General features: G+C 49.1%; 1 protein-coding gene across 2 annotated transcripts in view; it reads left to right on the top strand.

The window, feature by feature from the left end:
* Window positions 1-11473, top strand: part of PGM1 (phosphoglucomutase 1) — a 33637-nt gene extending 22164 nt beyond the window's left edge. For both annotated transcript variants that reach the window (XM_044300726.1, XM_044300725.1), the window contains 6 exons: window positions 1148-1302; window positions 2659-2774; window positions 5011-5146; window positions 6263-6446; window positions 6639-6773; window positions 11234-11473. In XM_044300726.1, the coding sequence (XP_044156661.1) occupies window positions 1148-1302; window positions 2659-2774; window positions 5011-5146; window positions 6263-6446; window positions 6639-6773; window positions 11234-11323 (816 nt within the window). In that variant the 3' untranslated portion in view covers window positions 11324-11473. The remainder of the gene's footprint in view (window positions 1-1147; window positions 1303-2658; window positions 2775-5010; window positions 5147-6262; window positions 6447-6638; window positions 6774-11233) is intronic.
* Window positions 11474-14278: the final 2805 nt, after the last annotated feature.

Here is a 14278-nt window from a genome sequence, read left to right as displayed (position 1 = left end):
CCTGTCCAGTGACAAGGTGACAGTAAAATCAGCCCCATAACAGTTAGTGTGGGTGGCAGTGGTAACAGTCGGACAGCTACTTCCTGTCCAGTGACCAGAATCCACACCAGTAGAAATAATATGGCTGACGCTGGTAAGAATCAGACAGGCACTTCCTCCCCACTGACCAAGAAGCGTTAATATGGCTGATAATGGTAACGGTCAGATAGCTACTTCCTGTCTAGTGACCAAGTCCAGTAAAGTCAATGTGGCTGACGGGTAGCAATCAGACAGCTGCTTCCTGCCCAGTGACCAGGTGCCAAAAGAATTGGATCCTTTAGCGTTAATATGGCTGACAGTGGTTATAATCCGGCAGCTTCTTCCTATTCAGTGACCACGTGGCAAAAGAATCCGCTTCAGTAAAGTTAATATGGCTGACAGTAGTAGTAACCAGACAGCTACCTCCTTCCCAGTGACCAGATGATAGAAGAATTGGCTCCACTATAGTTAATACGGCCGACAGCGGTAACCATCAGATAGCTACATCCTGTCTAGTGACCAGGCGACAGAAGAATCCGCTCCAATACAGTTAATATGGTTGACATTGTCACACAGGTACTTCCTGTTTGGTGACCAAGTCCAGTAAAGTCAATGTGGCTGACGGGTAGCAATCAGATAGCTACTTCCTGCCCAGTGACCAGGTGCCAAGAGTTGGATCCATTTGCATTAATATGGCTGACAGTGGTTATAAATGGGAAGCTTCTTCCTATCCAGTGACCACGTGACAAAAGAATCCGCTTCAGTAAAGTTAATATGGCTGACAGTAGTAGTAACCAGACGGCTACCTCCTGCCCAGTGACCAGAGGACGGAAGAATTAGCTCCACTATAGTTAGTATGGCCGACAGCAGTAACAATCAGATTACTTCCTGTCTAGTGACCAGGTGACAGAAGAATCCGCTCCAATACAGTTAATATGGTTGACATTGTCACACAGGTACTTCCTGTTCGGTGACCAAGTCCAGTAAAGTTAACATGGCCGACAGGGGTAGTGATCAGACAGCTACCTCCTGGTGTCTGGAGTGAGAGCGGCTGCACACAGTGACCTCATATAAGGGGCACTGACCCCTTCTCTTATGTACCGTGTAACCTTCTCTTCTTCGCCATCAGGACCGCAACATGATTCTTGGCAAGCACAGTTTCTTCGTTAACCCCTCGGACTCTGTGGCTGTGATTGCAGCAAATATTTTCAGTATTCCCTACTTCCAGCAGACGGGTGTCCGTGGATTGGCGAGGAGCATGCCGACCAGCGGAGCACTTGACAGGTAAGACGAAAACATTTATTTATTTTTTTACTTTTTTATTTATTTATTTTTTAGTAGCCCTGTAAGGCTCCATTCACACGTCCGCAATTCCGTTCCGCATTTGCGGACAAGAATAGGCATTTTCTATTAAGTGCCGGAGATGTGTGGTCCGCAAAATGCAGAACGCACATTGCCGGTGTCTGTGTTTTGTGGATCCGCAAAACACTTACGGAAGTGTGAATGGACCCTAAATGTGTAAATGCCCCTAATTGGCAAATACAGCAGCGACAAGAACCAGGAGGGACCCCTGTACACATTACAGCCCCACCAAAATCACACAGTCGTCCCCTCCCCCATCACTACAGACTACCCACAATATAACTGAGGACACATAAAGGGGGGGGGGGGGGACTTCTATCCAATGTATATGACCGGCTTGTCCACCACCAATCAGACACTGACGTCCTTTCCTGAGACCTCAGTCTGTCAAACTTGTCACCTCTGCGTCTAACTCTGTGGCGAAGGTCCTTTAACGGTCTTTAGAAATGTGAAAATATTTTTTAAATATCTTCTTGCTAGGCTGAGATATGGTCGATTTGAAGTTACAGGCCTAAAGCCTCAGACTGCACTACTGAGACATTCTGACGCCTTCTGGTTTCCTGCTAGATGCATTATTATTAGAGGGAACCTGTGTGGATCCAGATCTCTAACCTGATCAGTGTCTACACTCCACCTTTATGTAGGTACATGGGTGCGTACGGTAAGGGCTGCATGACAGAATCTCTCACTAGTGCAGCCTCAGGCTTTGGGCCTGAAACTTCAAGTGATGGTATCTCAGGATTGGTGTAAGATAATACAAAACCGTTTACACATTTTTAATGCACATGAAAGAGTCATCCTTTAAGTATATATCCACTTAAAGAGTACCCGAGCCACGGTGGTGGTCATAGACGCCCATGTCCCCCACGGACCGCTACGTATCCCTGTATACATAAGACTCGTCCCTGCTTTTTTTGCTTCCAAGCCATCAAAAACACAGCCTGTCGGAGGGTGACATTTAAGAAATCGTAAAGTCAAGATTAAAAAATGTGACCGGCTAAACACGCGTCCTTGTGTTTCGCCTCCGTCCCACTGTCGCCATGACAACGTGAAAAATTAAAAGTTGTGAGAAAGCCGAGGCCATAAAACCTTAAAAACTCGACGTGTTTATTATATGTCCTGTCGGCGCGTGAAGCCGTCCCTTTCATAAAAAAAATTACATGAAGGTAAAAAAAATAAAAGCCGGAGGTTAATTAGAGCGAGCGGCTCCACAACCCAAGCGGAGCTGTGAAAACCTTAATCCGGCGTGTTTTATTCTGGTGTTTTTATTTTTTCTAGAGTGGCAAAAGCTACAAAGATCGCTTTATACGAGACTCCGACCGGCTGGAAATTCTTCGGAAATTTAATGGATGCAAATAAACTCTCGCTGTGCGGAGAGGAAAGCTTCGGGACTGGTGAGGATCAGCATATGGCGGTATTGAAGGGACTCTCTAGAACTAGAAAACTGATGACCTGGGAGTAGGACAAGCAGTCCGTATCAGAATGATGAGGGTCCTATTCACATGAAATGGTCAGGGCTGCTCTATGTAATACCAGACATGGCCACCACTGGAGGTATGGAGCTGTGCCTCGTTAACTCGCTGGAGAGCTGAGGCCCCTTCAATCAGCTGACCAGCAGGAACGCAGAGAGTCTACCCCTACTGATCTGATACAGATAGCCATCTATTTTCTACTCCAGGAAAACCCCTTTAAAGCATGTTCACCTTTAAATGCTGTTTGTAATGTATGCACACAATGACTGCACCAGCAGAATAGTGAGTGCAGCTCTGGAGTATAATACAGGATGTAACTCAGGATCAGTATAGGATAAGTAATGTATGTACACAGTGACTGCACCAGCAGAATAGTGAGTGCAGCTCTGGAGTATAATACAGGATGTAACTCGGGATCAGTACAGGATAAGTAATGTATGTACACAGCGACTGCACCAGCAGAATAGTGAGTGCAGCTATGGAGTATAATACAGGATGTAACTCAGGATCAGTACAGGATAAGTAATGTATGTACACAATGACTGCACCAGCAGAATAGTGAGTGCAGCTCTAGAGTATAATACAGGATGTAACTCAGGATCAGTACAGGATAAGTAATGTATGTACACAGTGACTGCACCAGCAGAATAGTGACTGCAGTTCTGGAGTATAATACAGGATGTAACTCAGGATCAGTACAGGATAAGTAATGTATGTACACAGTGACTGCACCAGCAGAATAGTGAGCGCAGCTCTGGAGTATAATACAGGATGTAACTCAGGATCAGTACAGGATAAGTAATGTATGTACACAGTGACTGCACCAGCAGAATAGTGAGTGCAGTTCTGGAGTATAATACAGGATGTAACTCAGGATCAGTACAGGATAAGTAATGTATGTACACAGTGACTGCACCAGCAGAATAGTGAGTGCAGCTCTGGAGTATAATACAGGCTGTAACTCAGGATCAGTACAGGATAAGTAATGTACATACACAGTGACTCCGCCAGCAGAATAGTGAGTGCAGCTCTGCAGTACAATACAGAATGAGTACTATGCCACAGAGGTGGTTCCTCTGCTCTATCATTTCTTTCCGGTCTTGTCCGCATTATATTGCTGGATCATCAGATGCCAGATTGGAGGAGTTTTATTAGATTATTTTCGGTCAGAGATGCTGTACATGTTTGTGTAGAATCCTCCCCGGCAGAAGCTGCATTTCTGTGACTCTGGAACAGATTCCACATTTTTTCAGTGCGCTCATATCTGGCAGAGCCGGATTATTGTGACATGTGACCCCGGCGGGGTATAAATGGGTGCTGGACAAGAGGCTAACCGCGCACTTCCCTTCCTGCCGAGACCGCCTGTACATAAACATTTCATTTGGCGGACGCTTTGTGGGACTTTTTTCCCCTCTTTTATTATTTTACAGATGTACAAATTAAATTTAGCGTTTTAGATGGAAATTTATCGGAGCCAGTAATTGCCTGTGACAGAGGGTCGTGTCATTTCGGTACACAGAGGCGTAATTACGTTATTATTGGAAGACATTTTCAGGACTATTTTTAGGGCGGCAGCGTTTCATTCTCCCGGCGGTCTCTATTCAATGCCGCTGTCTCGGGTGTCATTAGTCTCAGTCACCACTGGAGGGCAGGATTTTGAAGCGTAAGTACAGTTCTTCAGTAACATTATGATGTGGATGAACAGGTCACAACCTATCGCAAAGGGCTGGATATGCTCTCCTGACATACTCTGTGCTGCTGGGCTCCATCTCCTTTCACGGTCACTGATTTGTCTCTCTTCTCTTCCTCACATCATATAAATGCCCCAGTAACATGCGGCCCTGTCCTTGTGAGTGATCCCCATAGGATGAGCACAATTATCTCCTGAAATACTTAGTGCTGCTGTGAGCCTGCCTTCTGTCATTATGTAACTATGACTTACCTCTGCTGTATCTCCATTACGGGGTTGACAGCTGTCTGGCTTAGTATATAGCACTTTTGTGAGACACTCCTGTGATACAGAGGTGGCCTGGTATATACCGGCTCCTCCTGGACATTGAGGGTCCTAGCTGCCGGACCTCCCTTCCGGGTAACTCTGTCTAAAGGCATCGCCGTACAGCGTCCGACTACAGGTTCTCGTTGTTTGGTTTTTTTACAGGCTCGGATCACATCAGGGAGAAAGACGGATTGTGGGCTGTTCTCGCCTGGTTATCCATCATTGCTTCACGCAAACAGAGCGTAGAAGACATCCTGAAAAATCACTGGCAAACCTATGGACGCAATTTCTTCACCAGGTAAGTCTCTAAATCCAGGTCTTCACTTACTTTATACTGTTCTTGGGTGACGGCCTGTATTCAGCTGTGAGCTGCATTTACAATTCTGCAGACTTTAGAGCTGGAATCTCCTAGAATTAAGTATAATACAGGATGTAACTCAGGATCAGTACAGGATAAGTAATGTAATGTACACAGTGACTGCACCAGCAGAATAGTGAGTGCAGCTCTGGAGTATAATACAGGATGTAACTCAGGATCAGTACAGGATAAGTAATGTATGTACACAGTGACTGCACCAGCAGAATAGTGAGTGCAGCTCTGGAGTATAATACAGGATGTAACTCAGGATCAGTACAGGATAAGTAATGTATGTACACAGTGACTGCACCAGCAGAATAGTGAGTGCTGCTCTGGAGTATAATACAGGATATAACTCAGGATCAGTACAGGATAAGTAATGTATGTACACAGTGACTCCACCAGCAGAATAGTGCGTGCATCTCTGGAGTATAATACAGGATGTAACTCAGGATCAGTACAGTATAAGTAATGTATGTACACAGTGACTGCACCAGCAGAATAGTGAGTGCAGCTCTGGAGTATAATACAGGATGTAACTGAGGATCAGTACAGGATAAGTGATGTATGTACACAGTGACTGCACCAGCAGAATAGTGAGTGCAGCTCTGGAGTATAATAAAGGATGTAACTCAGGATCAGTACAGGATAAGTAATGTGTGTACACAGTGACTCCACCAGCTGAATAGTGAGTGCAGCTCTGGAGTATAATGCAGGATGTAACTCAGGATCAGTACAGGATAAGTAATGTATGCACACAGTGACTGCACCAGCAGAATAGTGAGTGCAGCTCAGGAGTATAATACAGGATAAGTAATGTATGTACACAGTGACTCCACCAGCAGAATACTGAGTGCAGCTCTGGAGTATAATACAGGATGTAACCCAGGGTCAGTGCAGGATGAGTAAAGTAATGTATGTACACAGTGACTCTGTATTATATTTATAATTTATTTGTATACTAAGGGGTCGGGGTCCCTGACTTTTGAATTTAGTTTTTGGGGTCCCCAGCAATTTTTCTTATAATCACTTTATTCCCCTGTTCCCGTCTTATAGGTACGATTATGAAGAGGTTGCTTCGGAGGGAGCTAACCAAATGATGAAAGACCTGGAGACTCTCATGTTTGATCGCTCATTTATTGGGCAGAAGTTCTCGGTGGGGGACAAGGTTTACACTGTGGAGAAAGCGGATGATTTTGAATATAGCGATCCAGTGGATGGAAGTATTTCAAGAAACCAGGTATGTGTGCGTGGAGTGGTAGTCATTCTGTAGAGCAGCAGTCTCCATCCTGAGGTCCTCCAGCTGTAGCCAGACTACAACCTCCAGTATTCCCTGACAACCTGCGGGAGAGTCACAGGTTTGAGACCACTGCTGATGGAAGCACGCCAGTAATGCCTCACATTCAACATTTCCCCAATCTTTTGCCATTAGGGGTTAAGGATCATCTTTACCGATGGCTCCCGCATAATCTTCAGACTGAGCGGTACCGGCAGTGCCGGAGCAACCATACGATTGTATATAGACAGCTACGAGAAGGACGCCGCCAAAATATATGAGGACCCTCAGGTAAGTACAGTAAGGTGTAGCACGAGTGACATGATATCCGGGCCCCTCGTCTGATCTTAAAACCTCCTTTCCTCTAGAGTGTCCCACCCATATTTTAGAAACTGGCGGAAAACAGCCAAATGTTGCAAATTTTTGCCGAAATAATGCTTAAGCCAAAAATTTTGAATACAAAGCCGTTGATAAATTCCTCCAATATTTCATGTGCCATCTGGAAGAACAACCAGTTATGTTACAATAAATTCTGCTCTGCTGTCATCATCCTGCTGGAGGGCAGAAGTCTATCAGTGAACAGGGGCATAAACTGAGAAAGGAGAGGCCCATGTCAGAATCAGGCTCTCAGCTGACATAAGCGCCCACCCATTATCAGCTATGCACCACCTAGGTTAGGAACCCCCACTTCCAGTAATAACCAGTGCTGCCATATTGAACTATTTGTACTTGTGGGTGGAGTGGTTCAGTGCCAGGTCCCTCCTGGGCCCCATAGTGGTGGAGTGGTTCAGTGCCAGGCTCCCTCCTGGGCCCGATAGTGGTGGAGTGGTTCAGTGCCAGGCTCCCTCCTGGGCCCCATAGTGGTGGAGTGGTTCAGTGCCAGGCTCCCTCCTGGGCCCCATAGTGGTGGAGTGGTTCAGTGCCAGGCTCCCTCCTGGGCCCCATAGTGGTGGAGTGGTTCAGTGCCAGGCTCCCTCCTGGGCCCCATAGTGGTGGAGTGGTTCAGTGCCAGGCTCCCTCCTGAGCCCCATAGTGGTGGAGTGGTTCAGTGCCAGGCTCCCTCCTGGGCCCCATAGTGGTGGAGTGGTTCAGTGCCAGGCTCCCTCCTGGGCCCCATAGTGGTGGAGTGGTTCAGTGCCAGGCTCCCTCCTGGGCCCCATAGCGATGCAGAGGCTCTGTGGCAGCCTCCCTCCTTGGCCCCATAGTGGTGGAGTGGTTCAGTGCCAGGCTCCCTCCTGAGCCCCATAGTGGTGGAGTGGTTCAGTGCCAGGCTCCCTCCTGGGCCCCATAGTGGTGGAGTGGTTCAGTGCCAGGCTCCCTCCTGGGCCCCATAGTGATGCAGCGGCTCGGTGGCAGCCTCCCTCCTTGGCCCCATAGTGGTGGAGTGGTTCAGTGCCAGGCTCCCTCCTGAGCCCCATAGTGGTGGAGTGGTTCAGTGCCAGGCTCCCTCCTGAGCCCCATAGTGGTGGAGTGGTTCAGTGCCAGGCTCCCTCCTGGGCCCCATAGTGGTGGAGTGGTTCAGTGCCAGGCTCCCTCCTGGGCCCCATAGTGGTGGAGTGGTTCAGTGCCAGGCTCCCTCCTGGGCCCCATAGCGATGCAGAGGCTCTGTGGCAGCCTCCCTCCTTGGCCCCATAGTGGTGGAGTGGTTCAGTGCCAGGCTCCCTCCTGAGCCCCATAGTGGTGGAGTGGTTCAGTGCCAGGCTCCCTCCTGGGCCCCATAGTGGTGGAGTGGTTCAGTGCCAGGCTCTCTCCTGGGCCCCATAGTGGTGGAGTGGTTCAGTGCCAGGCTCCCTCCTGGGCCCCATAGTGGTGGAGTGGTTCAGTGCCAGGCTCCCTCCTGGGCCCCATAGTGGTGGAGTGGTTCAGTGCCAGGCTCCCTCCTGAGCCCCATAGTGGTGGAGTGGTTCAGTGCCAGGCTCCCTCCTGAGCCCCATAGTGGTGGAGTGGTTCAGTGCCAGGCTCCCTCCTGGGCCCCATAGTGGTGGAGTGGTTCAGTGCCAGGCTCCCTCCTGGGCCCCATAGTGGTGGAGTGGTTCAGTGCCAGGCTCCCTCCTGGGCCCCATAGCGATGCAGAGGCTCTGTGGCAGCCTCCCTCCTTGGCCCCATAGTGGTGGAGTGGTTCAGTGCCAGGCTCCCTCCTGAGCCCCATAGTGGTGGAGTGGTTCAGTGCCAGGCTCCCTCCTGAGCCCCATAGTGGTGGAGTGGTTCAGTGCCAGGCTCCCTCCTGGGCCCCATAGTGGTGGAGTGGTTCAGTGCCAGGCTCCCTCCTGGGCCCCATAGTGGTGGAGTGGTTCAGTGCCAGGCTCCCTCCTGGGCCCCATAGTGGTGGAGTGGTTCAGTGCCAGGCTCCCTCCTGGGCCCCATAGTGGTGGAGTGGTTCAGTGCCAGGCTCCCTCCTGAGCCCCATAGTGGTGGAGTGGTTCAGTGCCAGGCTCCCTCCTGGGCCCCATAGTGGTGGAGTGGTTCAGTGCCAGGCTCCCTCCTGGGCCCCATAGTGGTGGAGTGGTTCAGTGCCAGGCTCCCTCCTGGGCCCCATAGCGATGCAGAGGCTCTGTGGCAGCCTCCCTCCTTGGCCCCATAGTGGTGGAGTGGTTCAGTGCCAGGCTCCCTCCTGAGCCCCATAGTGGTGGAGTGGTTCAGTGCCAGGCTCCCTCCTGGGCCCCATAGTGGTGGAGTGGTTCAGTGCCAGGCTCCCTCCTGGGCCCCATAGTGATGCAGCGGCTCGGTGGCAGCCTCCCTCCTTGGCCCCATAGTGGTGGAGTGGTTCAGTGCCAGGCTCCCTCCTGAGCCCCATAGTGGTGGAGTGGTTCAGTGCCAGGCTCCCTCCTGAGCCCCATAGTGGTGGAGTGGTTCAGTGCCAGGCTCCCTCCTGGGCCCCATAGTGGTGGAGTGGTTCAGTGCCAGGCTCCCTCCTGGGCCCCATAGTGGTGGAGTGGTTCAGTGCCAGGCTCCCTCCTGGGCCCCATAGCGATGCAGAGGCTCTGTGGCAGCCTCCCTCCTTGGCCCCATAGTGGTGGAGTGGTTCAGTGCCAGGCTCCCTCCTGAGCCCCATAGTGGTGGAGTGGTTCAGTGCCAGGCTCCCTCCTGGGCCCCATAGTGGTGGAGTGGTTCAGTGCCAGGCTCCCTCCTGGGCCCCATAGTGATGCAGCGGCTCGGTGGCAGCCTCCCTCCTTGGCCCCATAGTGGTGGAGTGGTTCAGTGCCAGGCTCCCTCCTAGGCCCCATAGCGATGCAGCGGCTCGGTGGCAGCCATGTCACTGCTGACTTAGGACCGCGTCCAACCTGTGTGTAGTTGTCACCTGCAAATCCCTCATTACAGAGGTTCCCAAACAGGAAATGTCTTGGCGGATCCTCCAGCTCCTCCAGTTACCCGCACCTGCGCCTCTCCCGTGCCAGCGAATTGTTCCCCGCGTGAAAAGCGACGTAACTTAATTTAGCCTTTTACAATGTGAGCGACATTTTAATCAACGTTCCCTCTTACCCCTTGGATTGGGCACAGTTAACCTTTTGTCTGCCCACAATGCTCGCTGCAGCGCCGGAATCGAACCTTTAATGAGTTCTTAATTCCTAATGTCTTTCCTATGCTCCCAAGATAGCGTCTCCCCCCTCACGCTGCCAAACTCGAATTCCTTCCTGTTCTCTGCTGTGGTTTTTGGCTTCGGTCGAGTTTCCTGTCGTTTTAGGCAGCTCTGACATATAGCGGGTCCAGGATAATAAAATGGGGGCGAAGGAAAATAAATGAAGTATTTTCACTTTATTATATCCTAGTAGTTAGAAATTAGAAAATGCAACAATGTATCAAACGCTGTAAAAGGACGACACATGTGACTCGGGAGTAGCCGGAGTGGGTAGTGGCATTGCACCCACCCTTTATACAGCCCGTGTATACCCACCTGTGGGGGCACAAACTTAATACAGGGGACAACCTGCGCTTATTGAGTTTATTCATATGTGTTTTATATAGAGAGATATGGCTGGTAAATTAGAACAATAACTTCAGTTTCACAACTAAGCAAAGAAAAGAGGAAATTCCAGCCTCTCCTAATCCAGAAATTCTGATTATCCGGCATTTTTAGTGTGGAAGTTCACAATACTATGAGCAGAAGACTAGAGACGCCAGCAGGTTGTGGGTTAATCCTCTGTTTTCTGCTCTTCTTTCATCTGATATTCCAAAACCTTTGATTTTCCGGCACCTGTCCGCTTCCATCAATGACATTTCCCTGTAGTGACATGGATTGTATATAAGATCCATTAAGGACCTGTTCTCAGTATTAGTGGGTCTTCAATAATATTTAGCAAAAGTTTGTGCACCCCTTGTTAAGTTTCATGTTCCGTAAAAGCTAAACGGGCTGACGCTGTTGGTGTGGTCCTGACAACCCCTGTGCCCCAATAAGATATGTGGACAAGGGTTGTCAGCTACTGTTTAAAGGGATTTCTGAGATATTTTTATACTGATGACCTGTCCTCATCCGTATCTGATCGGTGGGGGTCTGACACCCCGGACCCCCGACGATCAGCAGTTTGAGAAGGCACCGGCGCTCCTGTGAGCGCCGTACATTGTATAGCGGCTGTGCTTGGTTTCGCAGCTCAGCCCCATTCACTATCCAGAGTATAGGTCATCAGTTAAAAAAATCTCAGAAAACCCCTTTAATAACAGAAAAAACGTAACCTTGGTGTCAGTCAGTGAATGTGGCTCGTCTGCTCTCGGGGTCACATGAAATGAACGACTCCTCTTTCTCGCTCTCCCCGCAGGTCATGCTGGCTCCCCTCATCACCATAGCCCTGAAGATCTCCAAATTAGAAGAACGGACAGGCCGCACGGCCCCGACAGTCATCACCTAAAGCGCCACCTCCCCATCAGAAGTGTATTATTTTTGTGTAGATGCCTATGAACGTCTCCATTGTATCCCTGTCATGTCTGATCCATGTCCATCACACACGTGTATGTACCGGGGATGGAGAGCGGGAAGAGTAAAAGTCATTGGAAATGGAGATTTGTGTCTTGTTTTTCTTCCAGGTGCTAATAATGGGCCCCATAACGGGGCCACAAGGTCTCCTTCTGCTCCACACAGGAACCTGAGCCGTTGTCAGACCCCACCTCAAGCTGAATGTTCAACCAAGACTCGGGGTGGAACTGATTCTGGGTTATGGCTAGAGCAAGGTCAGATGGGCGGGGCATATCTGCGAAAGCGGTGTCATGCTCCACCCCCTCACACTCTGCATAAGACGTTGTACAGGGTGAGGCAAAAGTCTGGACACCCCCTTTTAACTGGTTTGTAGAAAATAAGACTTCCAGTGTGTGAAAATATTAATTGGGAGGGAGGCGGCATTATTTGTGGTGGTGGAAATGTTTTCAGCCGCCATTTTGAAATCCGCCATATTGAATTCGGCTCAGGTTTTTCCAATATGAAGGCAGTCATGTGATATATCAGTCTTGGCTTGAATTTACTCAAAAACACACTGGAGGTCTCATCTCTACCTGTAAAGTGCTTTACATGACGTGTTCTGTGTGGCCACCATTCTGACGGATCAGGGTCAACCTAGAAGGTCTCATTTACACAAACTGGTTTTTTTTAAATTCGTCGTTCCATGGCAGTTTTTAGAACCATTGCAGTATATGGGGCTATTTACATGGCCAGTCAATAGCGGGCATCAAAAATGTCCTGGCTGTTTTCATGGCCAGACTGACCCCTTTGCACCGTCTAACCTGTGTCAGAAGTTAAAGGGAACCTGTCACCGGGATTTTGGGTATAGAGCTGAGGACATGGGTTGCTAGATGGCCGCTAGCACATCCGCAATACCCAGTCCCCATAGCTCTGTGTGCTTTTATTGTGTAAAAAAAAATATTTTATAGATATGTAAATGAACCTTAGATGAGTCCTGTCTCCTCCATGCTTGAGAGATGAGTCCAGCGTTCTCTGACTGTGAGCCCAGCCCCGCATCCTCCGAATCTCCTCCTTGCTCCCTGATGTCACAAAGCTAGAGCGCCGTACTCTCACGCTGCGCAGTGTCGTCAGTGTTCCTTCCCTGTCCTGGCATCAGCCTCAGGGAACGAACTGCGCATGCACTAGCTCGCACATCGCGAGATTACGGCGCTCTAGCTTTGTGACGTCGGGGCGCAAGGAGGAGATTCGGAGGATGCGGGGCGGTGCTGGGCTCCTTCACAGTGGGCGTGGCTGGGCTCCAGAAACGTTAGTAGCCTCATTTACATAAAAAATAATAAAATATATATATAATTAAATCGTTGTTTTTTTACACCATAAAAGCGCACAGAGCTATGGGGACTGGATATTGCGGATGTGTTAGCGGCCATCTAGCAACCCATGTCCATTTACTGCAGCGCTGTGAAGAAGTATCATCTGCTATTCTTTAGCGCATTCCCAAAGACAGGATTTAACGTTTAACCGCACATCCAGCAGAACGATGGGCGCATTAAACACGTCATGTCGAGCACTTTAGGTAACTTTGAACCCATTGGTCGAAACTGAGACTTGCGTTTCTGGGTAAATTGTAGCCAAGATTAATATATCACATGACCCCCTTTGTCATTGGAAAGACCCGGAACTGAATTCAATATGGTGAATTTAAAATGGTTTCCTAAAATTTTTCCACCACCAAATAATGCCGCCTCCCTTGCAATAAATACTTTTCATGCCCTGGAAGTCTGTGTTCTACAAGTGACACCCGTTAAATGGGTGTCCATACTTCTGCCTCGCCCTTGGAGTGTTTTATTCCTTTGTGTACTGGGTGGTAATGGCCTTAAATGGATATTCCCGCCTGGACAATAGGATGGCTCATAAATGTCCGATAGGAGCACGGACCCCCTCCCATCTGAAGAACAAGGCCCGAAGTGAATGGAGAGGATGATGCACATGCATGGCTTTCTCCGTTCACTGCTATGAGGCTTCTGAAGATAACCAAGCCGCCGCTCAAATATGCTCGGACGTCCCATTGCAGTGAATGGAGAAAGGTATGCATGTGCGGCAGGCTCTTCATGTAAGTCGGGGCCCCGTTCTAGAGGTAGGAGCGGGTCCCAAAGGTGGGACCCGCACTTAGAGGTTATTTGTTGCATATCCCATTAATATGCATTAAATAGCCAGATGTGAATATCCCTTTAAGTGGGCCATGTACTTTAACTAGCTGTCAGCTATTCCTCCCAGCTGAGCATGCATGTGTCCTGAAAGGTGGGTGGAGAGTCGGGGCACCACCTTGCACATTAGACGGTCGGCTGGTCCCACTGAAATTAGCAGGTTATAGTGACCTGTATCTAATGTGTGCGGCCACCTTTTAGTCCACACTGCTCTCAGTCCACCAAATCTCCGCTATAGAACAGCCATGGCTGCAGACTGATCACTGACCAGTAGGTGTCGCCATTTTCCCAAAAATTCCCCTAAAGACCTTTTTAGATTGGCGTGATACCTCGAAATAAAATAATTTAACCCTTCTGGCACCCGACCAATTATTTATTAAGATGATATGAGACGTGAATTGTCTCTTTTTAAAGTCGACATATTTTCTGGATCGTGTTACACCAGCACAAAACAACCCAATTTTCCGCGGTAGACACTCGACTGAAAAGCGCTGGCGGCGCTCCAAGCAGTAATGAAAGCTCTTCTCCTAAACCTAACCCCCTTCCTAATGACATCATGCGGGCATGTAACAGTGCCGTACTGTAATACCGCAGACCCTAGTCATTTAAAATGTCATGTAAGGGGGTAAAAAAAAAAAAGTCTCCTTACATTTCGGCCTCCAGTGAAAGATTATTAAACAAGGTTCTATTTAGTGATGGAGAGAGGC

Source organism: Bufo gargarizans, chromosome 7, assembly GCF_014858855.1.
Source record: "Bufo gargarizans isolate SCDJY-AF-19 chromosome 7, ASM1485885v1, whole genome shotgun sequence".
Taxonomy (NCBI): domain Eukaryota; kingdom Metazoa; phylum Chordata; class Amphibia; order Anura; family Bufonidae; genus Bufo; species Bufo gargarizans.
The sequence above is the reverse complement of the archived record's forward strand: the minus strand, read 5'-3'. Positions and strand labels throughout refer to the sequence as shown.